Source organism: Lates calcarifer, linkage group LG7_1, assembly GCF_001640805.2.
Source record: "Lates calcarifer isolate ASB-BC8 linkage group LG7_1, TLL_Latcal_v3, whole genome shotgun sequence".
In the NCBI taxonomy this organism is placed as follows: Eukaryota; Metazoa; Chordata; class Actinopteri; family Centropomidae; genus Lates; species Lates calcarifer.
This window is the reverse complement of record NC_066839.1, coordinates 19,015,604-19,041,018: the sequence shown is the minus strand read 5'-3', so window position 1 is coordinate 19,041,018 and position 25,415 is coordinate 19,015,604. Positions and strand designations below refer to the sequence as shown.

General features: G+C 38.9%; 1 protein-coding gene across 1 annotated transcript; it reads left to right on the top strand.

Moving 5' to 3' along the window:
* Nucleotides 1–70: 70 nt before the first annotated feature.
* pnocb (prepronociceptin b) lies at nucleotides 71–25,392 on the top strand. Its single transcript, XM_051071992.1, is given in 5 exon segments — nucleotides 71–212; nucleotides 2,090–2,266; nucleotides 17,353–17,611; nucleotides 22,233–22,430; nucleotides 22,432–25,392. Coding segments are annotated over 3 exon segments (798 nt in total). The 5' UTR covers nucleotides 71–212; nucleotides 2,090–2,266; nucleotides 17,353–17,470; the 3' UTR covers nucleotides 22,891–25,392.
* Nucleotides 25,393–25,415: the final 23 nt, after the last annotated feature.

Sequence of the window (25,415 nt, the reverse complement as noted above, 5' to 3'; positions counted from 1 at the left end):
TTTAAATTGAATTACGTTCGCTTCGTGATAGGTCGGTTGCAGAGCAGTAACGTGTAATATGATTCGAATTGTTAAAGAACAGGTCGCGAATGTTTATGAGGAATTTGCTACATACTATCGTCTGGGATAATTATTTATATAGGTAGGAAAAGAGACTGACTTAATAGAGAATGACAGTACTCCATGACGCATTTAAGGGACAACACAACCAGGTAATACTAATCTTAACGCCAGTACTCCCAGTTATGTTAGATGTTAAACCTCAATGGAAACATCTAATTTTATTTCCAATGTAATTACAAATATAATATAAGTTAATGAAGTTTATCATACTACTTAGATTTAATATATGTACCACATAACTTTGCCACAATATCAGACACATTTGGCCATTTGTCTACATTTTAAAACCATAGTCTGTATATAATTATATATTTAAAAAAAACAGTTTATGATTAAAACAGTTAGATAGGAGAGGTGAACCTGGTCGGAAGTATTTTTGCCTGTTTTGGTAGATTCACAGCTCAGGACACATCATACTAAAATAAATGCTTCTGTGGGTCTTCAGTTTTCAGTATTGACAAGCATAATGAAAAAAAAAAAAAAAAAAAACACGATAGGGACACTGAAAATGCTCTTCTAAAGTGATGAATCTGAATCACTGGTCTATTATAAGCTGGAACTCTTTTGTAATCAAGCCTTTTAATTTGACCAAAAAAAGCTCTGAAAGTGCAAAAACACCAGACTTTCCTCATTGCTGCAGTCCCATTTAATCACAAAAGACCCTCTGAACAAAACACACACACACCTATACTCACACACAATGAGTGGGTGCTGCATCAGTATCATATCGACTGTTTTTTGGTGGAGGAGCGGTAACAGTGGTAATGACAGCATTTGTGTGTGTGTGTGTGTGTGTGTGTGTGCGCGCGCACGCGCATGTGTTTGTTCTTTTGAGAGAATATAATAAGAAACATGGTGATTCATTGCACTGAAGCACACTGAGCAGCTTTGAAGTGTGTGTGTGTGTGTGTGTGTGTGTGTGTGTGCTTATGTGATCCATAGCATTTTATCAGTGATGCCAATCATGCATACTCCTCATGACTTGAGGAATATGGAGTCAGTCACACTTGACTTGTTTTATCTTGGAGCAAATGCCCTCTATTCTATTATCTCACCCCTCACTTGCTTTGACAGATATCTGAATGCTGACATTTGACATAATACTGAAGACATTTTGGCTGGAGAATTTATTAGGAATTATTTTGAAGGAACCACAAAAAAAGGAGCCACAAAGGACTCCCCGACAAATTCAGTAAAGCTTTCCTGGCATGCCAAAAGATCTTAACGACTCCAATAAGAGTTATAGTTGTAATCACCTCTGTTTTCAGACTAATTGTGTTTCTGAGGGGGGGGAGTGCTTGCTAATTATGGAGTCCAACAACAAGGGGGGCAACAGTAATTATTTCCTTGATTGAGGTCAAAACCCTTGCATTTAATCCTGAGGTCTATCCCAGGCTCCCCACACACAAAGAGTAAACATCAGTAAACATCTTCTCAGCAACCCGCACTCAATTTCACAGCAGTCACTCTTTTACAAATGATCATTTTCCTCCTCAGTAAGCCAGCTTTTCATTGGAAAGTCTGCCACATTGTCTGCCGCAGTCCTAATGTCTTTATTGCGTACACCCAGTGTCCTTACGTTAAAGTCCTGGTGGGCACCGGGGATGATTGCATACTGCCCATTCTCTACAGTTTTTATATAAGACATAAAGCCCCACTCTGGTTTCAGATGCCCTCCCAGTGACTGCAGCTGGCACTAAAAAGAAAATACTATGAGGAAGTTACGCAATGAGATCGATATATACAAAAATATGAAATATGTTGAATGAAAATAAATCCCGCTGAATGCTTATGCACTGAAATAGAATTTTTTTTTGGTGGTTGACGCTGCAGATTTTCTGAGCAGAGGTGTAATTCTTCTTCCATACAAAATTAAGGCAGCCTTTGGGATGGAAATGTAATTCTTTTCGAGGCAAAAATTCATTTTCAGCCCCGCAGTTAATAACAATCAATTGTGTCTTGACAGATGAAAGTCCTGGGCTGCTATAAACCACAGTAGAGATACCCCCCTTTCCCTCCCCCTTGGTTTCACATCATTGGGTTTCATTGTGGAGGAGGACGGTAAAACACCTCAGCTGGATGAGATGGAGAGGAGACGAGGAGCTCAACGTGAAAATGAACAGCAGACACGAGCCAAACACCGGTCAGGTTTGGTTGCAGTCGTGAGCTGTATGAACTCCTTTGGCAGGGGGCCCATGAGCCCTCAGTCAGCATTTTTACATCACTAAAAACACTTTGAAATCTAGTTAGTGCAGGAAATAAAAGTTTAGCTTGGTGTCACAGGCAGTGAACCAAAAAAGTGGAATGTACAGTATATGCAAATTTAGGGACATATTGTCATTTGCTTATGTCTCTTTATTGGTAAATTGGGTTCATGATAGGCAACTGTCTTGGGACAGATAATACATTTAAGCTGACTAGATAATAAGTTTTGCTTTTATGTCAGCTATAATTCTCACACAGTTCTCAAATGGTGCATATAAAAATCTTGCAATATCTGGTAAAAGAATTTATTTCCTTCTTATGAAAGCATTGTATTCAACAGTCTTCAATTTAAGTTAAAGGGTTTGTCGATAGAGGTGCTCATATGAATGATTGTTTACTCTGTTCCATTGATATAATCAATACATTTTCATTATATCACTCAGAATGAATTAGTCATCTTAACCAGTTCACTGTGATACTCTGTATAGCTTCAATGCTGTTATGTTGGGAAACCAATTACACATTTCTATGGAGGGTTTATTTGCGTCTCTAATCTGTGTGGAAAATTACTGAACGATGAAAGCTTCAGTCAGAAACATTTGGAACTGGTTGGGCTTTACAGAAATACTATATGTATTTTTTGAAGATTATTCTTGGAAATAATAGTAACCCTTTGAGTTCATTTTAGAGATGATGTAAAATGGCAACACGTTCAACAACAGGAGCAAAAGACCAACTTGTGACAAAGCATCAGGATGTACGTGAGAAAGCAAACATACTATATCATGGCTAAAGTCACATGAAATCCTCACATCTCCAAAAAAAAATCAGAAATTGGAAAACAACTTATATTTTTTCAGATTGACTGGATTTCACTGGATTTTTTGACTCCATGCATTGGCAAGAAAAACACAACATCAACACCAAAAGTGGACTTTTGAATGTAATTGAAAGACTGAATATATGTGATGTAGTGCCAAGTTAAGCATAGCTTTCTCTGTCCATCAAGGCAATCACTGTCTCTTAGCCACCAGAGGAAGCATTTATGTACACTGGACAGCCAGTGGGTAACAGCGATATCAATGACAGACAGGCCTTGCAATGGCTGCTTGTTCTTCAGGGCTCCTTATCTCAGCCGCACCGAGGGCCCTGTCTATGTACCCAATTCATCCGTCACTATCAGACCTCACACAGGTACAGGGCCAGCATTCACACATTCACAGGGAGCTAAAGCTAACATCGGCTCTTGATGAGAAGGGAGTTGAACCTGAAGTGTAATTTTAAGACCAAAAAAGTATTTTTTACTGTAGCTATTCTTATTATCAGAGACATAATCATTGTTATTTCCATCACATATACTATCAACCAATTACTACTGAGCCTTAAAGGTGCTATATGTAAGTTTTTGACATCACTACATAGCCAGCATTAGCATTAACAGCTGTTTCCTTACCAAGAGCTATAGCCATTGTTGCGTTTACAATGATGAGGTTAAAATACGCCCTTTGGGCAGTGCTACTTCTTTATCCTGTCCTGTCTAAGGGCAGACTGGCTGCTACAGTCACTTATTCAAAATACTACATCTACAAAATGGATTGGCTCAAATTTCGATACACACATTAATGGTTCCCAAATGATGAATCCTGGTGAAGTTGGTGATACGGTGACATTTTCTGTAGCACCGCCATGAGGTTGACATTTATGGTTCTGCGTCAAATGTCTCAAGAACTGTTGGATGGACTGCCATGAAATTTGGTGTCATGTCCCTCTCAGGAAAGGCTGTAATAACTTTGATGGACTCTTAATGTTTCATCCAATGCCATCATCAGGTCAGACTTTTAATTAGTTTCATTTATGACTTAATACCTACAAAATGAATGCCGTTCACATACATGCAAGAGCACCCCCCTGGTGGATTACTTTTTTACCATACCATGTAGTTATTGTGTCATAAGGTAAAGTAGTTGCTGCCATGATAACCTTCCAGAGCTGTAGAATCCTGTCTGTGTCACAAACCATTATACAGTGTTTTGGTATCTGATAAGCCTTTGAACACATTAATCTGTTACTCCAACTGGACTTCCTGGATCATATTTCATTATCTCGCCAGTATCCTAAAAAAACAAAACACTCCCATTAATGCAGTGCCTTAAAATAACACAGGCTGTTTTTGGTCTGAGCGCCTGCTTAGTCTTGTTATTGTGATCTTCATCTCACTTCTTCCGCCTCTCATCAGCCTCATTTTCATCCCCCTTTTGTTTCTGTCTTCACTTTTTGCTCCATTGTTCCTGTGGTTGATATAATCATCATCACCTTAACTTAACACTCAACATGTTTTATAGACTGTGGCCTACAGAGAAACCCCTCAGGACCATAGGGCAGGACTTGTTTTCCATCCCCAAATCTCCTGTATGAGTCATACTAACCTGTTTGCAGACCCACACTGTCCTGTCCTACATTCATTCTTTCAGTTACAAAGAGAATGCAGTCCCCTATTCAGGTGTGCCATTGCCACCAACAAAAAAGCCCTCTTGTTTTAGCCTTTTCCAGCACAAACAACCTCACCGACCCACAGTCATCTCCATTGCATTGCTTTTCTCTCTCGTTCTCAACTTGTATTTCTGGAGGAAACATCTGATTCAAAGTGCCATTGTTTCCCTGACCTTGGCAGCACGTTGGCATTGAGGTTGTGGGTTTTATGGACACCTCAGACGACAGGGCTTCTGGATCAATCTCATGGTGGATGATGCGTATATTTAGAGCCCCATTAGTTGGCTCAGTGAAGACGAAACCAGTGGCGTAGGCAATGCCGCCTACGTCATTGCGCGGCAATGGTTTGTGTGTCTGTCCGGGGTTTGTGCGTAACAGAATGGGGGAATCCACCCCTCTCTCTTCTCTCTCTCTCTCTCTCTCTCTCTCTCTCTCTCTCACTCACTCTCCTCTATGGTGATGTGAATGGTGATATACAGAGGAAGGGAGGGGGGTAGAGAACTGGAGGGTTGAGCCAGGAGGGAAGGGGTGTGCCATTATAAGAAGCCTCAGAGGAGGCATGTGTTCAGTTGTTGAAACCCTTAGCCTAAGGATACGAGCTGAACCACCAAACTCTCTACAGGAGCAGGACTCTGAGAGAATATCTTTACGTCAACCGACACAGGTAAGGAAGTGCTCAAATGGGACTTTTTTCATGTCAGTGTGAGTCTACCTGTGTGGAGAGATTGTGATGCTGAATGAATAAGAGGAGAAAAGGCACTTGTTCAGGGATGTGAAAATAGTTAATGAGGAAAGGACTTGTTGTCTTTTGAATGCACAAACCAGTGGCTAATAGATCCTGAGGGAATACTGTTGTTTAAAGCCAACCACAGTTAGGAGTCTTCCCCTTAAATTCCCTTTTTTTTCATTTAGTCTGTTGTCTCAGCTTTATCTGTTTCTGACTGTGATTTTGACTTCAGAGGTGAATCTGTAAATAACCCTTTACTTACTTGGAGTACTCTTTTTTTTCCATTACTCTGTTTGTCTCCCTGCGGCACTAAAGGTACCACAGTCACCGTCAGCATTACCCACATCACACTTGATTACTACTTAATTAACAAGAGAGAAAGTCCCAGACCGTGCTGAGAGAGCAGTTAGTCACTCAGCTGCACTTTGTATTGGGCTAAGATGTCTATGACTTTAATCTGACACAAGTAGAATAGATAAAAAAATATACACAAGTATTTTTTTTTAAATGATGGAGTTTAGACGATGTTATACAAGTACTCACACACACACACACATATATATAGATATATGTATGTGTATGTATATTTAGCCTATATGTAGATAGATAGGTAGATATAGATATTCAGGAAATCCCTTCCAGGCTTTAGTTTTCCATAATATTTAAGACGTCAGTGAGTGCCACTCCAAAAGCAGCTTATTTATGGTTTGCTCTTTTGATTGATCATGGAGTATCATATGTCAGATTAAATAAGTCACAAGAAAGCTTCAAAGTAACACTGACAAAAGCTATTTTATTCTTCTTAAAGCAGCTCTGGTGTCAACCCCAAACAAGTAAGAAAAAAGACTTGAGAAGTGAACTGGATGAACGGCGTTATTATGCTAAGCGCATGATGATGATTTAATGATAATGGTAATGAATGTGCATAATCTTTTCCCATTATCAGAAAAGACGATAACCGCGCAGACACGGGAGAAAATGGGTGGTTAATGTGCCATTCACAGATAAATGACTCCATACTGGAGAACTGTTTTGTGAAGAATGAATTATGTTTACAGGATGGAGTCAGCTACCGTATTTTGAAGGTATATATTTATGTAACTTAATATTTAGAGGCAACTATTTGTATTCATTTTGTATTAAATGCAAAACATACATGTGAAAGGAAAGACTTTATTTATATTGAAAATACCCCCCAAAATCAATATACTTGTCCCTTTAACATCTAGTTGTTTTAAGAATTAAAAATAGATCAGGCATGAGTCCATAAAAAATAATCTTATTTTTGTAAATCCAATTCTATATTTCTTCCAAATCTAAAATTGGTTTAATCTAATCATACCTCACATTATTGGCAAAGAATGTCACAATTTCATTTGGAATCTATTTTATTTGGTCTTGTAAGAAAAACAGGTTTCCTTGCCAGAACATCACATGCAGTCTGTCTCTAATCAGCTACAAAAGCTTTTAGGATTCCTGCTGCCTACTCTAAGATTGAAGTGATTACACTGTTTACAGGATTTTTGGCTTCTCTGTCAATATTAATTTAGACTGTATCATTCTCGTGATCAGGGAATGATTCATGATTTAGTGAGGAATAAGAAGTTACCATATATTCCCTTATCTGTTGCCCCACCACTCCACGCACAAATATTTAGCACTCCATCACTTCACCGCTTTCTCCGGCCTCACTGTCCTCACCTTTATAGAACTAGGGCGCTTGTCTGGCCGAGCTAGATTACTTTCCCCTGGCTCCATGTCCAATGGATTTGTGCAGGTGTCAACGCAGCTTAACAGCAACCAGATCAATGATGACACCATGTCAGCTGCCTAACACTGCAGAATTTCAGCTATACAGTCTGAGGATAGTGGTGGTAACACTGCAGGACTGAGTCCATCATAATGTTTGTTTTGTATTGTAGCAAAATCTTTGTTTCCAAATTGTCACAAGCATGAAACATTTTCCTGTTTGTCAGTGCAGTCTCTTCAACTTCTGGTCATGTAGAAGTGTCAAAGAATGAAAAGTACCTCAGTTTCTTCTGTAACTTTGGGGACCAAACCAATCTCAGTGTCCACCCTTTTTCTCCTGAAGCGCCCATCTCCCACACATCTAATCCTGCATCAGCTTCAGCCTGTGTGTGACAGTTTTTCAGCCAAACCCCGAGCCGATGCATCTGCGCTGCTCTGTTCTCTCTTAGCGTGCCATCAGTGCCATATGAAGTGCACTGTGAGAATATTATTCGGGGCTATTAACGCAGCTTCATCTGAGCTAAATGAGATGATTGTTGGTGTGTTTTCCAATGAAGGACGTATCTGATGCTGGGAATGATTGCAGAGGAGATGTCACCCAGTTGAGCGTCTCTGCCCTTAGGTGCAAATATGTTCCCAATTAAGAGAAACCCCGTGCGCACAATTGATGGAAACAATGGAAATGATATGCTCAATTGATCTGATAAGATGATGCCTAGAAAGAAATTGACTATGAATATAAAGAGTATCATATCTCCATTTAATATCTATGCTTAATATGTATGTGTGAATGTCGTAGTCTATGCAGGATAGGAGAAGAAAACAGTTCTATAGTTTATCTTATTTCCACTGAATTTGTGCGCTCTGCAGTCGACATAAGATAAGATTTCCTAAAGAATAAAAGCAATCAAAGATAAAGGCACATGGTTAACCAGCAGCAGCAATTGAGATTCTTTAAATAGATATGGAGATGCAGAGATTAAGTCAAAAAGAGTTCAGATGATAAAAAGAATCTGTATTATATGTGATCTCATTTTATCACACTCTTCTTTATATGCCTGACTTTAACTGCACAAACAGCATCATCATGGCCTCAGTGCCCTTTACTCTTGACCTCCTTCCATTTATGATCCTCATAATCTATCAATTCTGCTCCTGCGTGACAATAACTAGGCTTGAATGCAGCAGCGGGGCAGGTAAGAGGCACAATCACAAAATCTGGCGCAGCTGTGGCAGACACGTCTAAATCGGATTAAGCGCATTCTCTCAGATTAGTCATTCCAGGATCCTTCTCTGTGAAGGAGGGCACAACTGCAAGTTGCACCTTCTCCTGCTCCTGGTTGTCTAAACTTTCAGTTGAGTCACACACCGTTTATCTGTGGCTGCACAGGCTGGATTTACACTGCTGTGTGGGAGTTGATCCTGCGGCTCTGTGTGTGTGTGTGTGTGTGTGTGTGTGTGTGTGTGTGTGTGTAAATCCTCGACAAACTGAGAGTGACTTGTTATCTGTGTTTTGACAGGACAACAGTGGTCATATTTGGTGTTGATTTCAGTCGTAGTGCACAATTCTTGTGGTTTTCTTTGGGCTTCTTTGTGAGTTTGGAATTGGACCAAATGACAAATAGGTGGAGGGGAACATCAATTTTGAGAAATGATTAATTGTTTAAATATTTTTTTCAAGCTGAAATATTGTACCAAATATTGTATCTGTTTTTCTCTGTTTTCACTCTCTCTCTGTTTCTGTAAATTGTGTATGTTAAAGTTATAAAGACATTTCATTGGGCTCTGGAAGATTGAGTGATTGACACAATAATTGAAAAAATAAGAAAAAGATCAACTGATTATGAAAAAACACAGTAGTTAAACACATCTCAAAGTAATAGCACAAACTAGTTGGAGAAGAACATTATTTGCATTATGGCATGAAACCAGAACTTATGCTCATTACAGCTTTGGAAGCAGAATAACCAAAAACAATTCCAGCAGAGATGGAATTTTCATCATACAGCTTCTCATGTCAAGAGGCTGGTCTGGTGAGTCACCATATGATGAGCACAGGGAGCCTGACTACATGGTTTAAGACACATAAGCATCAGCACTCCAGCATAACTCATTTAAGGTTAACAACCCTTTGCAAGGTTGATTCTATTAATAACTGCAGTGACAAAAGTAGTTAAGAGTCTTATTTCTTCGTAGAATAACTGTCCATCTGTCTGTCCATCCTACAATTTTCTAAACCACCCATTCTGTTGAGGGATGCAAAGAGTCATAGCCAATCCCAGTATTCACTGGCTGAGAGGTAGAGACAGGTGGCGAGTCTGTAACTGTTTTTAGAAAGATGGAAAATGTGGTACAGCTGAGCTCAAATCCAGTGTTGCTAGTAAATGATCATAATGTTAACTATGGCAGATGATGATATAGAAAAGGCACCAACATGGCTGTCATGCCAGTTTCCTTGAGTCATTTTGACTGATATAACTGCACATTTTTTTTTTTGCATGTCATTTCACACTAACCCCTAATCCCTAACCCTCCCTCTGATCACTTTGTTTCAGTAATATCATTAGAAGCTAGGATTGTAGTTTGAAGGAAAAAAAATAATTAGCTTTTTCCTTAACTTTCAGCTTTCAACCACATGTTGCTACACACCACAGTGGATGGAGTTCTATTAAGAATCATATTGATTTCTGATGAAAGAGCCATCTTGAGCCTTGTATTTTTTCACAGTAATAAATAGTCTATCTATAATCTATTTTCCCATTCACCTTTAGTGGTATTTGTCCATGGTGATAATTTTGGTTTTGCTTCTTTTTGACAGATTTCTGTCTGCATACAGTCATGGAGAATGAGATTTTATTTGTGACACCCACAGCATTGAAAAATTACAATAAGAAATGTAACATAAAGTCCCCATTATGCTGAATATTCAACAGAATAGTTTTACTGGGACTGTGTGAGCACTCAAACAGAACAATAAAAAGTTTAATCATGATTTAGTTGAAATAAGCAAATACTATATTGTAAAAGTTGATATAGAAAAACTAAGGAAACATATCAATGAGCATTCAGTAGATACAGCATGTTCAATATCAACATTTCAGTGTAGTTAACATTGCAAATTAGTGACTTTTAACAGTGTGTTACCAGAAACAGTATCAAAGTTACTGTGAAAAGAAAAACACAGGAGCGTTTCCACCAAAAGAAATAGTCCTTGAAAACTGTAGTATCTTCTGTGGATGATCCAGAATGTTGCTGTTGAATCTCTTCTAATCTTTATCTCTGTGCTCTGAGCATCACATCTTATAGATTGGAGCAAATAAAATCAAAACCATGTGCATTGCAAGATACCCAAAGACACAAGGAAGAAAATGTGCCTTTTTTCTTACCTGGATGAACCAACCTTTTGCAGGGACAGATATTTACGGATCTCATTCAGTTGCCAGTCATCCAGAGAAATGTATCAGAACCAGATTAGAAAAACTATGAATTTTGAAAGGATATTATGAGGCATGTCTTTCTCTTTCTCTACTCTCCATTCACACACTAAACCGCACTTTATTGACCGATTGTCACAGATCAACCTTCCTACAGAACAAGACTGAACAAGCAATTACAGAGTGTGAGGTGATAAAACACTCATGAACCTCCTCAGGTTACAAAGAATTAATCAAATACCTTTAATGGTCCATGAGATTTAATAGGTAAAATTGGAATTTTAATCATGTTACCTCATATGAAGTGACTACATTTCCATGTCATCCATCTTTGGTGGCTTCTGGCTCCATCTTGGCCTTAATAAAAGGGAGTTAAGATCTACTCACTGCTGGAAGAGACTGGATACTTCTGCAATGTGTCATTAGAGATTATAGATCTCAGCCATAATTCACAGATGTAGAAAAGGACAAGGAGAATCATTGGGAGATGAGTGAAAGAAGAAAAAGGGAGTGTTGAGGCAAGAACGGAGCAACAAGAACGGGAAACTGGATGCCAAAGAGGGAGCAAGAAAGAAACAGAGAAAAATAGACAGCGAGAGACCTTTAGGGTTATCTATGCATTAGCAGACTCCTTTGTGCTTTTCAGCTTCATGCAGATGACTAATGGATGAGATAGAGTGAGTCAGAGCTTTGTCAGAGGTGGGCACGGAGCTTTTCTTCTCCCTCGCTCACATTCATGACACCTTGGCCCCCTGTCCACCCTTCATTAAAGCTGCTAATGCTAATTTAGCCCACCATTAGCTTTATTAATATGATTCACTTTGTAACAAATCTCGCTCTCAACCATTTATTTGTTCCCTTTCGTTAGGAAAACAAAAAGGTATTTTTTTGGGACAATACAAAAAGTCTTGGGGTTGGGCAGGGTTGGGACAAACTGTGTATTTAATTTTAATAAAAAAGACCCTCACTTATATATATATATATATATATATATATATAAAAGAGAGAAAAAACTGATAACTCCCCCCTTTTAGACGCTCCCACCCCCCCTAATAATTTTTATACGGTCCCTTAAAGGACAGTAAACAGGTGGAACATTACTCCAGATTTTCCTGCTCTTATATATTGTAGGCTCTGACAAGAAATGCACTCAGAAAACAAAACCAAATGCATGAGACCAGTGGTCCTTTTATCAGCGCTCTGATTGCTTCCTATTTGATTCAAAGGGAAAAAAGAAATTTCTCTTGAAAACATTTCCAGGGTCTTAGTTAACTCTAATGGAAGCACAAAACAGTATATTTCCTTTGGAAAGAAGTGGGTAAAAGCATTCATTTGTGCAAGATGGAAAGACTCATCTAAAAGAAGAAGGACATCAGGCCCTTTGCTATAGTCCATTTTCTTTTTGCTTTTATGCCAGCGCTCATTTAGAAGGGCAAGGTTGTTTATATTTACAAATGAAGAAGATCTACTTTCAAATAGAACTCTTCCTGGAATGAGTTCCCAGACTCCTGGACAAATTATGCTGCCTCGGTGGCCTATAGGAAAGCCTGGTGTGAACGGGCGTACCACCCCAGCCATCACCATTTTATCCGTGTACAGTACATCATACATCAGCCCCATGCACCCAGTCAACTGCCTGCTCTGTCAGTTAGATTATGCAAATGATATGAAATGTTAGAGATGGCTGAAAAAGTATGCAAATTCATAGGCAAGGGTGGCTAAAATGGACCTGTGGCAATATCAAGACCAAGAACTAGATCATTACTGAAATAGAGCAGAGAGAGGAGTATGTAGGTTCATGGCTCAAAGTGTCACACAGATTCAATTTGAAGTTATTGAGATATGGAAAAGTTGTGACTCTTTCTGGCCCGTGGTTATCAGGAGCTCCTGGGTATGGTGACAGGTCACATAGTAATCCCTGCATGCCAAGATAAGTGTGATAACCAAGACAGGGAGGTACATTTTTACTGATATTACAGACTACTGATTACTTTCTTTATCTAATCCTGACTGTAAAATTACTTTTTTGTGTAAATTACTTATGTTTTTTGAGTGATCCATAACCATTTGCTAGTCTCTAATTCTGTTTGCCTTTTTCTTGTCAGATCGCTGTACAAGTATTTCTGTTAAATGAAGACTTTCTATTACAAATTACCATTTTACACTAACTTATTAACAATGTTTTAACATTTTAAGGTTATAGTTCAGGGTTTCTTACCTTTGTGAGACCTTTGTTCTGGCTTTAGGTGCCAAAACCCTGATGATTTTAATAATTTAAAGCTACTTTTTTCTTCTGCTCTGAAGAGCTCCATATGGATTGTATAGAATTGATGACATACATCAAAGTATTCTATTTGGTCTTAACAGTGTGGCTGCTAAATGTGATGTCATGTAAACTATTTCCTAATGTTTAGCATGTACCTTAATTTTGTTTTCCTTCTTAGTGCAGCGTGTTAGTATGGGACATGGATGGTGATGAGTCCACAGTAGCCACTGGGACAGACAATAACTTAAACCTTGTGCTGGCAATAGTCAGGGGATCGCCAAGGACATTGGACAAGGACATTACTACCAAAGTAGTGGACTGACAGACGGACTGACACTGTCATCTACAGCCTCAATGCTAGCATGGCTGAAAATATAGCAACCAAACATTCATATATCAGTCTCCGTGTCAGTACCAGGTGACCCACTCAGGGACTGAGTGCTCTTTATTTGTGGTTTCCAAGGACCAAAGCCTATTATATATTTAGATATAATATTGAAGATCATTACAGGTAAAAACAACATCTTCTGGTTTCCACTTCTCTTCAGTGCACTGCATAATACCATAGTCCTGATGGCAGATATTGACCTCACTGCTACTACCACACTATATTTACTGGCAATAAAAAAACATATATATTGTACCATATATAATGCACATACTCGACATAAAATGTGTAACAAAGTCAGTGCAGGGAAATCACCTGCTAATGGGATAAATGAATGGGCAGTGAAGGGTTAAGTGTGCCATACCGTGTCGAGACAGGAGCTGTACAAACAGATGTGAACGATTATGTGATAAATAAACATCGAGCAAGTGGAGTCACTTCAACCCATCCTGTGTCAATGAGTTGACCAATACAGATCATTTCAACCAGCTCACTATTATACCTGCTATAAACATATGTGGATTGATGCCAGTGTAGCCCATTAACTCTTAATATCCTTGTCAATTGTTTCTCACTAAACAATAATGGCTTCCATTCGGAGGAACGATGTCAGCAGGCGATGGCTTGGTGACTCATCCCTGAGCATTTGGAGAGAGATAAATCTCTCTTTATCCACTTCATCAAAAGTCAGATGCAGGTAGATATACCTTTGTTCAACAAATCAGCAGGCTAATTAAAGTCAATGAATAAATGCAACTTAACTCATGGAAATTTGGTAAAAATTCAAAATTTCCTGGATGGATTGAATCAACCCATGGCTTTAAAAAACAGAGATTTGCATTCAGATGCAACTCATTTGAAAAGTTTATCTAATACATTTCTGGTTTGTGTTTTCTTTGTGAATCATAATAGAAAAAAAATACTGAACTCAATGGAATGAAAAAACTCATAAATAACTTGAAAATAAAAGTACAGGCTTTCCAAAGCTTTATGTGGATATATTTCTGGCTTTGTTTAGCCAAAGGCCTAAACAATATTCTAATATGAACATCTGAATGTGTCAAAGTGAACAAATGTACCTGTGTATCTGTTGTGCAATTATAAAGCTCTGAAAACATGACATCGCACAACTTTGTTCATTAATAACTGTGTTGACAAAAAGCTCAGAGTGGCTCCAAATGCTTGTTCATATTAATACACTCTGGTAGAACATTATTAACGTGTGAAAGCCACAGTGTATTCAGGGCCTACGCCATCACTTACTCTCTGCTGGTTTACTCATTTGTTCAACTTACTTAGTAAGGGCCACTTAAGGGAGAACATAACAATATCAAATGGGCTTAGTCAGCAGGATAGCAAATGATCATTGCACAAAACATCTCAGCAAGGCAAACAAACAGGTTCCTCTAATGATTTCCCATAAAGCCATTTATATATTTCCAAATGGGCCAGAGTCACGCTGTTCTGCTATTGACTATGAGTGGTAATGTGGTGAAGCAGGAATGGTCACGGTGTGCCGGTTTTTACACATTTATTAGTTTTTATTTCAGTGCACCCATCAATACACCCAGGCTGTGTATTTTCAAAGATTTTCATTCACTCTCATCAATACGATGTCCTTACAGTGGATTATTGTATTGTCACTAGCTGTGACTCTACTACTCATCTCTTTCTTCATCAAACCTGTGAAAACATTGAGTATGAATTCCATTTTGACCCGATGGGATCTTGTATGAGTCAACAAGACACTGAAAGCATTTTTCATCTTTAATGTTACATAATAATCATACATACATAATCAAACCATCCTCTGTCCTAACTGTTCTCATTCTTCAGTTTGTTGTTATTATACAAATGGAGCATTTCAAAGCTAATCCACACTTGATTTTAGCATTATGGCATCTATTTATGATACTAATGATGTACTGTTGTTGTCTGTTAGAGTTGGTATTCATCATATCATTTTGAACATCACCCACTATTACTACTATTGATAGTGTATGATATAATTTGATTACTTATTTATATTAATATCATTTTGATGTTAATCATCTCGACATCTGTAGAAGACATGACATCTTCAGGCTACATATACAGTGTATGTAGAAAGAGGCAGTGATTTCCTTTATGGGTGTCATAATTTGATAATAATTTCTTAACAATTTTCTTGTAAAGACCTATGTAATTTGGTACTAATTATAGGGACAATAGAAGCATGGCTCTGATTATGTTACTAGTTGAAAATTAATGTTCCATTTAAATCCAAGTAAATATCAGTCATTATTTATTTATTATTGGAAACATTATCTTACATATGTTGAACTGTAGATACATTTCACAGTGTCTTGCTCAGCTGACCTGCTGTGTGCTGTCTAAAAGTCTCTAGGGACACTAATAATTAGTTGGAGTTAATTATTTGGAAGTGTACCTGCTGAACACGGTTGTTTTTCCTTTAATTAGCAACAATTTGCACATTTTCAAGGACTGTTCTATGTCTTTACAGTTAAATATCAGTTCATTTCTAAGAAATGATATGATAGATGTTACCAAAGGGGAAGTTTGCTGCATCAGCTCCTGAAAGTAAATCATGTATAACAAGAAGAGGAATAAAGAATGTCCAAAGACCAGGTAAATTTATTGGTTAATTTTTAAAACATGAATGGGGATGGCTATGTGGGTATAACCTGTGTTTAATCTGTAATGTTATCTGGGAAGAGTCCTGGGTATATTATGGAAAATTTCACTTATGGCATTCTTTGAAGCTGCACTACAATCAATATTTTATCATATCAGTATATTAGCAGTATATATAGCACCTGAATCTGCAGTTCTCTTCAGAAACACAGAGCATTTTAGCATCTTTCTGATAGGTGTTTTGGATTTACGACCTGGAACTTTAAGGTTTTGGTTCACTCTGTCCACTCTTACCAGCATCACTTTCAGACACAGCATGTGTTTACTCTACCTGCCCGGCAGCGGACAGCAGACAGAGTTAGAAATTAGCAGATTAAATTTTCTACCAAATTCAATTTAAATTCAATTTAAGTTACTCAAGGATGAAATCAGTAATTGATAGAAAATAAAAAGAAACAACTTCCTAAACTCTAATAATGTGGTGAGCACAACATAAAGCAAACACATATGGGCCTTCATCTTGGCCTTGGTTTTGGTTCATAAACCTGCAGAAACCACAGCAAATGTTTCTGGTGTAGCAGCAGCTTATGAGCAGAAGCAATCTATGATGTCCTGAGTGGCTGTTCTTTCTTTGTTATCTTGGTGTTATTGGATGATACAGTGGTGGGTGACAGGATAGATGGGGGTCAGGGAGTGGAGGTCAAACAACAAACACTGTGCACCTGATTCACAAATTTACAGCTGGAGCCAGAGGCACCGGGATCCTCTGGATCATTCGTTCACTTATCTTCCTTTAGCTTACACACACTTCTCCTTTGACATATTTTTACAATGTCAGGTGTTAAAATCCATACATTTAGTCACCTCAAGTCTCTTTTCTAGTTGGAGTTAGCATGTTTTTGGTCCAGTATTGACACTAATGCCCAATATATCTGTCCTTCTCCCTTCTTACATCTCTTACTTTTTCTCCTATCTAAAATTGCTGCTTGTGGATTCTTGCAGCCACAGGCTATGACCCATATTGTGGTTTTAAACTAATCTCTACAACCACAGATCAGTTCTTCCAAATCTCTAACCCATGCTGTATGATTTCATCAGTGATCTGACTCTGCAGCCTACAGCGGCAGCTTCCTGCCCACTGGAAAATACCCATTTTCTCATTTATTGCCTCAGGTTGTGCTCTCTCTCCATCCCACCTACATTGTCCATCTCCTGGTGTTGGCTGAACACTCTCCCACCACCAACGCTTTGACTGACCGCCTAAATCCAGCTAATGATCCTTATAAATTGGAACTGATGCAATATTCCTGTCACTCTATCTGTTTTCTCCCTGTAGACTGGACCCAGATCCCATAGGCTTTATTTCCCAGATTCTCCTGCTGTTTAACCCTGTGACTCCCGTTTTCTACCTGCTGGGCTCCTGTTTGTCCCTGCCTGTCTGGGTGTGCTGAGCGATGAAGATCCCTCTGTGGTGCCTGGTGGTGCTGCTGGCGTGTCTCTTCGCCCCTGGACGCAGTGACTGCCAGGGGGAATGTGTGGCCTGCGGACTGCTCCTCCAGCAGCAGCAACAGCTGCAGCAAGCTTTCAACACCATGGTCAGTATGTTTGTGTGTCACTGTTGATAAGAGCATCTGCTAAATGCTTTGTCAGGGCTGTGGTGTGTGTATCATTGTTGGCACAGCTGCAACAAACCTTCAGCAACCTTATAGAATTGTGTATGTGATTGTCAAATCTTGATAAGAGCATCTACATAATGCATTGTATTGTTTTTTTTGTTTTTTTTTTTAAAGCATTTTACTAATAATTTGTTTGCTTGATTTCAATTTTGGATCATCATGGTGGTCTAGGATGCATCAAGTAAGCCTAATCCATGTGCCTCTCAAGTATATACTTTATTTTGAGGTTTAAAGAAGGAAAGAAAAATAAGATGAAATAATAAAATAAAAAGACAAAAGAGATAAAACAAGATGCAAGGCTCCTTCCACTGGAATATAAATAAATGAGACATTTCAAATAAAGCCACATAAAGATTTTTACAGTGATTAAAGCCACTATGTATATGAAAGATTCTAGCTCTGATGCCCCCTGGTGGTAGCACTGCATATTAAAACAGACTTCTATATATATATCATAGCAAAGGTCTACAGTCATGATAGCAGTTCTGTGAGGCTGCCCAATGGTTCTTTGAACTAAATGCTAACATCAGCCTGCTAACTTGCTCATATTGATAATGCTAACATGCAGCAGGTGTGATGTTTGAGATGATCAACATCTTAGTTTAGCTAATCAACAAGCTAATATTGTATACATTTTACAGGTATTTGGTCATAAACCAAGGGACAAATTATAGTTAGTGGCGCTAAAGCAAAAGTCAGGGGGTCACCAGAGTTTTTACTGATAATCCTGACAGGAACATGAAGATCTCTATTAGATTATATGCAAATCCAGTGGATGTCTAGTGGACGTCGAGACACCTCTTGGGATAATGAATGTCTGTACAAATTTTCATTACGCTTCATCCAAATGTGTTGAGTTATTTTCAATGACCAAAGTGGTGGACCTAAAACCTAGTTAGTTGGCTAAAAAGTGTCATATTTAAATGCTTTTGATATGCTTTTGATATGCTGCTACAATGCCTCTGCACAGAGAGAATGCGATTGCTCTCCAAATTCAAACTAAAACTTCAGCAGAGAACAGCGCAGCACACAATCTCATTTCCAAACAGTCCGAGACACATCAGCTGGCAAAAATAGTCTGTGGGCGGCCATGAATAGCTGTAGGACGGCTAATTTAGCTGATAATGATGCAGAGAAAGACAGCTGGGACCTTTTTGGAAGTTGTAATAGAACTATGTAATTGACTGCTGCTCAGTATCATCAGCCCAGGCTTACATCGGTGACTGACACATTTTATCAGCTCCTCATTGTGTTAGCCGCCTTCCCATTGAGCCACAGATGGAATCCACTGAGCAATTCCATTGTTTCCACTCCAGCCTGAAAGAGTGTGTGTGTGAAGCCGCCGGTGTTTGTTATAATGTCAAGACCCATTGATTTATTCATGCAGGACTTACACACTAAGTATGCATCCATACGTGAACACAGATACACACACACATAAAGCATTTACCATTCTCTCACTGCATTCATTACATCATGCTATTCTTAAAGGTAAATGTCAGCTTTTGTTTACATTTGTGCTAATTATCTGTGCTGTGGCTATTATTTACACAAGTCTGAGAAGTTCCTGCATATTGTGTTGTGTACATCTGTGATTAAGCAGGTTTTGAGCTTCTTGAGCTTCTTCTTCTGTGTAAGAGAGTGAAACACTATGAATAACCTCCATTTCTCCCCTTATGGCCCCTTTTACACTTAAACAAAAACTCACTAACACCCATTAACATCTGGCTTTTGTCTTTAATGGTAAGGGTACAATCAGCATTCATTGCAGGTGAAATGATTCAGTGGTAGTCATGGGTGTTTATCTGCTCTAGCTCACTAGCAATGGAAACACAACACCCAGGTGGTGCTAATTTTACTCCTTTTCTGGCACAGGCCCCTCGATCAACAATACAGGCAATGAAGGCTTGTTGCCTCTATCGCTAACTTCGGCAGCTTTTTGCCATTTCAGCCACAGATTCTATCCAGCTCCGTTCAAGCAACCAATAAATTTGAAGAGGCTGAGGTAAAACACAGTCACTGGCTTCTATGCAGCTTTCTACAGGTTTACCTGTGATTAAAATAAATGCATATACACACTAATTTTAGTGCGAAAATGGTACCTTTTCACTGCTCTGTCGAGTGTAGACATTCAGAGCAGCTAGAAACACCTTTGCCTTCAGACACAGTCAGGCAACATGTCAGGTGACAGTTCAGCTGGTTCTTTTCCTGAGATCCTGCATCTTCTTCTTTGCGTTTCGTTTTGGTTCATTGTTCATGTGTGGCCTGCAGTCAGTCACTTTGATCAGGCGTACTCTCACCTCGTTTTGGTCCTCTTGTCACATAATCGACTCTATCGCCAGACTGAAAACATCCATGTTGGAAATTCTGCCTTTCAACAACATTTTTTTCAACATTTTCAAAATTTCCACTGTCTACAATATCTGTGTATGTGAGCTACATTAAGGTTAAGCTTAGGGAAAGTTTATGATTACATGTTTAAGGTATGATTAACAGTACAGAGTTAGATGCACATGGTGGCCTGTACTTGCCCTATTCTGTACATCCCCTTAGATATATGCCTGTAAGTGAGGACTTAACCTAGCAATAAGTTAAATCTAATTCGAACCATAGCATTGTATTTAAAGGCCAGCCCTTACCTATCACCTCTCTGAAAATAAAGCCTTTCAAGCAACCTCACCCTATAGGATGTTTTTATATTCTGGTCCTTGCAAGTATATAATTACATGACTGCGTGGGCACACACGCGCACATACACACACATGCACACACACATCTCCTCTCACTCATAAACTCCTTTAGATTGCTCCATTGATCTGACGTGGAGAATCCCCTGGTGTGCTCATTTCATTTACGATGGATAATTAATTTCCGTTGATAGATTCGCAGCGGAACTCCCTCTTCTCTCGTTCCTTTCATGTGAGCAGGTTTTCCGATAACAATGCAGTTTATCTCATTTGAGCGAGATTTGATGAGTAAATGGGATTTGCTTCTTACCTCAAACTGAAATTTAACTCAGAGGGCTCTGGAGTTTTAGGAAGGGGAGAAAGGAGAGATGTAGATGCATAAAAGTGTGTCAGGTGTAGCCTATTTTCAGATATAGTTACTCTGTTGGAGTAAAAACTAATGTACTGTTTCTACATGTATTTATCCATTAAATGATAAATTAGGTCTTATTTTGAGTAAGTCAGCAGATTGAATATTAAAGCTAAAATTATTTTCACTTACTTACTTAAAATCCTTAACCTTCACCAAAGACTATGAGAGTGCTATAAAAAGAGACTTGAAAGTTATCAGAAATGCACTTCAAATTGAGTATGTTGTTGCCCTCATACTGGTAAAGTTGTGGTTCCATCATGAGTGTTCAGGCACGAAGTCAGACTGTCAGGTGTGATGATAATGAGACAGGAAGGCCATTAAAACTGCACAGGAAGTCAGTGATTCAACACTGACAAAGTTCATTCTATATAAAAAGTTCAATTCCAAAGCACTATGTATCATTTTAAGAGCAAAACACATCATTACCTGAAGTTGAAGAGCCAGTCAGAAAGAAAAAATGTTATCATTTTGTCAGCAAAGGACATAATTTACCTGCTGTCCCTCAAACTAATTTGTAATTTCTTCCAATTTTGTGCTGTCAATCATTTCGCAGAGGTGAATGTCACATTTATCAAATGATGGACATCTCATATTAGCACATAACTTTCCATATACGCTGAACACAGCAGGAACAAGTTTCATTAACTCCCAGGACACACAGGCCATCCAAGTTGAGAGACTGCTTCCTCAGCCTGGGTCTGGTCGTGCAGAAAAGTTGTGACACTTTTTGGTTTTAAAAGGAGTGTGACTGCATTCCCTAAATGACATGCTGACGATGTGCAGTATAGTAAAAATTAATATTAAACAGGCACTCATGTATACAAGTTATTTTATTAGATATAAATAATGTATGACTCAGTTGTTTCTTGTTACTGTTGTCTTAACTTTTTTACATTTTTAAATGAGTAATGAGTCAAATGACTTTATGTTGTACGAAAGGATTTGCTCACAGTGATGAAGCCACAGAGAATTACAGTCCCCTGCAGGTCTCTGAAGCATTTTGAGGACTGAAAAATGATGTGTTATTGGCAAATGAGGTATTTCAAGCACCATTCAGTTGAAGTAGTCATTGCCATTGCCACCATGTGTTTCTTTTGGCCTTCATTTTGCCACCTGTGGGGATTTGATATGTCAGTGTCTTCCAATGTGTGACCATAATGAGATATTGGACCCAATACTTTCAAATTAACCACCAAGGGGCTCAGCATCCTAACTAAAGAGCAGGTAAATCTATGGATAAAGTTTTCAGTGACCTCTCAGTCCTTAGACCTGGTTGCCACTTAAAACTATCTATCTACCTATGTCATGGCTGGAAAGTGTGTCAACATCACCCCAAGTGAACACAAATTATAGCACTATTCATTCAGTGCTTAAATTATAGCACTGAATGAATCCTTGTGAGCACTTCATTAACACATCTGTCTTTCCTCTCCGTCTGCAGGTGTGTTTGTTGGAGTGCGAGGGTCATGTCTCCTCCTCTCTCACGTGGGAGGTGTGTAAACGTGCGGTCAAGCTGTCGCACCATCCTATGTTTCCTGAGGGAGGCGCTCTGTTCAAGAGAACAGGAGAGGAGCTGGAGCTGACCTCTCTTGACCTGAACTCTGACAGTGAACTGCTGCAGTCTACAGCCTGCAGAGCGCTTCCAGGAGGGGGATCAGGATGAGACACCACTCGAGCAGCGCAGTGTCCAGTATGACTCATCACTGCTGGAATCCTCTGAGGAAGGAGGGGAGGGCCTGCAGGATTTGGATCTCAGTCTGCTGGATGAAGAGACGAAGCAGAGGGAGGAGAGGAACGTAGAGAGTGACAGCCAGCTAGAGGGGGCTGAGGATGACAGCTCAGAGGCCATCGCCTTATCCAAACGCTTTGGTGGCTTTCAGAGAGGGCGCCATGGGTACAGGAAGCTCATTGGCTCACCCGTGAGGCCCTTACAAAAGCGCTACGGTGGGTTCATAGGTGTCCGGAAATCTGCCCGCAAATGGAACAGTCAGAAACGGGTGAACCAGCTGCTCAGGCAGTACCTGGGCATGAGGAGCAGCCGCAGCGGCAGGTTCAACAACGTCCCTGTGAGCAGGGTCTGGAGGCAAAACAAACTGTAATGTGTACCTGTTTCTCTCACAGAATCCCACCCCAGTTACCTCAACCAATCAATCATATTTTCAGCAGCTCACTCCAGTTTTGAACTGTGACGTCACCATCATCATCAGAAGAACAGACTCCGCCATCCCGCTGCACCTCTCTTCGTGTCTCTAAGTAACAAGGAATGTTTTGACTGTGATGTCCTTCTTATTAAGAATATTTACATGCCATTCTGTGAAATAAAAGAATTAGAGAAGTGCAATTGAATATATTTTTGTGTGTTGGTATAATAAAAGGGGCCAAATGAGATTGGAAAACTGGTTCACTGCAAGGTTTTTCAGACCTGGGGGTGTGACATTTAAAATCATGTTGAATGCACTTTCTTGCATGTGTGGATGGGATTTTAATTATTTTTGCACTCTGTGGTTTGTCTCATGAGAGCTATAGCTGATGTGCAGCTTTCATGAAATGGACTGATGTTGATATATAGGTTTTCCCCTTTTAAAATGGCATTTTTGAAATCTGGGACTAAGTGCTCAGCTTCCCACGTCAGAGCAGGCACAGATAGTAGAAGCAAATTGAACGGGGACCAGCACTTTTGAGATGGTTCAATCAGATGTAAATATGGTCAGACAGTGGGACTTCTGAAGCGCAAACTGTTAATTACTGGTGTAAGAATTACATTTTTTGCTTAAAGAACTTAATTAATTGAACATAAAGGATATAAAATTGGTTTTTCTGAACTTTCAAACCCCCCAAAAAACTTATTTCATTCTGAGTTTTGACACAAAAAAATGTCTTTTTCCTGTCTATTGTATTCTGATTCTGGCCATTAAGAGGAAGTTATCAATGCAAACCTTGCAAGTGACGAGTTTCTCTTGAGGAAATGGGCAGCAGGTTGTCAGGCTGCCTTGGGCTCACTTCAGTGGAACAATACTGTCCTCTAGTGTTTGACAAAAAGACATGTTGCCCTTGGATACTGACATGGGATTTCAGTTTTGCCATGTCCTCACTGATATTTAATGTGAATCTTAGGACTGACTCCCTTTTTCTGCGATTAGGATGAATTTAGAAATTAACTTAAGATAACAAATGTACAAATAAGCTTAATTCATGGCTAATTCTTCCTTATCTGTCCATCACAGTCAAACAGAACAGTATTACAGTTTCACTTGTTGAAAATCAGCTTTATTAATATTTTCTTTAGACCTTAGAGTCCCTTTTTTCTTTTGGATCCTTAAAACTACAACACAAAAACTTTAAAATATATATTGATAAATGTTGGTACAATTCATTTCACTATCACTATCTAAAAGAACAAAAGCATTATGAACTGTAAGAGAATTAAGTCTGTGCAAATTTAGAGTGAAACAGAAGTTAGAGCATTTATCTTTTGTAATGTGATGTATTTCTGCTTAAAACTAAATATATGGGCAGGGATTTGTTGCTAGGGGAATTTAAATCAATTTCTTTAGATGTGATTGGATCACTCCAAAAAAGTGGGTGTGGCTTAGCTGAAATTGGCAAGAGGATACCGAGCTGTTTTCTCAGTTTTTCCTGATGAAATCCAGCCGCACACCTGGCTCTTACTATGATATCACTATGATCTGCTAGCACTCACTCGCTAACAGTCAAATGTGGTTTTATAAGATAGTTATTTTTGTCACTGGGTGATTGTACTGGGCACAGACAGTAGATATATTTGCACATCATAATATTTTTGTCCCATTCCCAAACTCCAAATACTAAAATTAAAGAATAAAACTATAATAAACAGAAATCAGTGGTGAAAAATAATAGCAAAAACTGCTCCTCTAAATTCTGACCTCCCTTCCCCTCAAATAATTTTCATAGAGTCCCTAACATAGACGCAGCAATAATTCAAAGTGTTGCTAAAGCGGAACTCAGGAGTAAGGAGAAACTAATCCCCAGTCAGTCCTCAGACATAACTCCACCCGGGGCTTTCTGCAGAGCTGTTCATGTCACTTTTGTACTTAAGTACCTGAATCTGGAAACTCCCAGGGTCATTGGGTGTGTATTGCACCGTAGGATGGGAAAGGAGGTCTAAATGACACCAGCCCTGAAAACCACCATCTTAATGTACCATTTAAAAGCAGGGGAATAGGATGAACTGTGCATGTCAACTATGGTCATTATAATACAGAAAAGGATGTTTCTGCTTGGGTGAAAAAAATATGGTCATTTGTTCTGCCATCAAAATATTTTCCTCCACAACCAGGTCACATCCATTCTTTTGCATCTTAATAGTGTTTACTAGTGTTTGATTAAGAGATGTAATAATGTATGTGTATGAATGTGTGGGCAATTGCACAGTGTGTGTGTGTGTGTGTGTGTGACTGTGCACGTGCATGTGTGTATGTGTGTGCTTGTGCAGTTCTGTCAAACTCGACACAAAAAATTGAATTTGTGAATACAGTGTACGTTTCCCACCACATTTCTAACATTATACCATTGTTCTGAGTCTTCATACAAAATGTGTATAGAGAAAACTACAATAAAATAGTTTGCTATTTCTTTTGTGGAC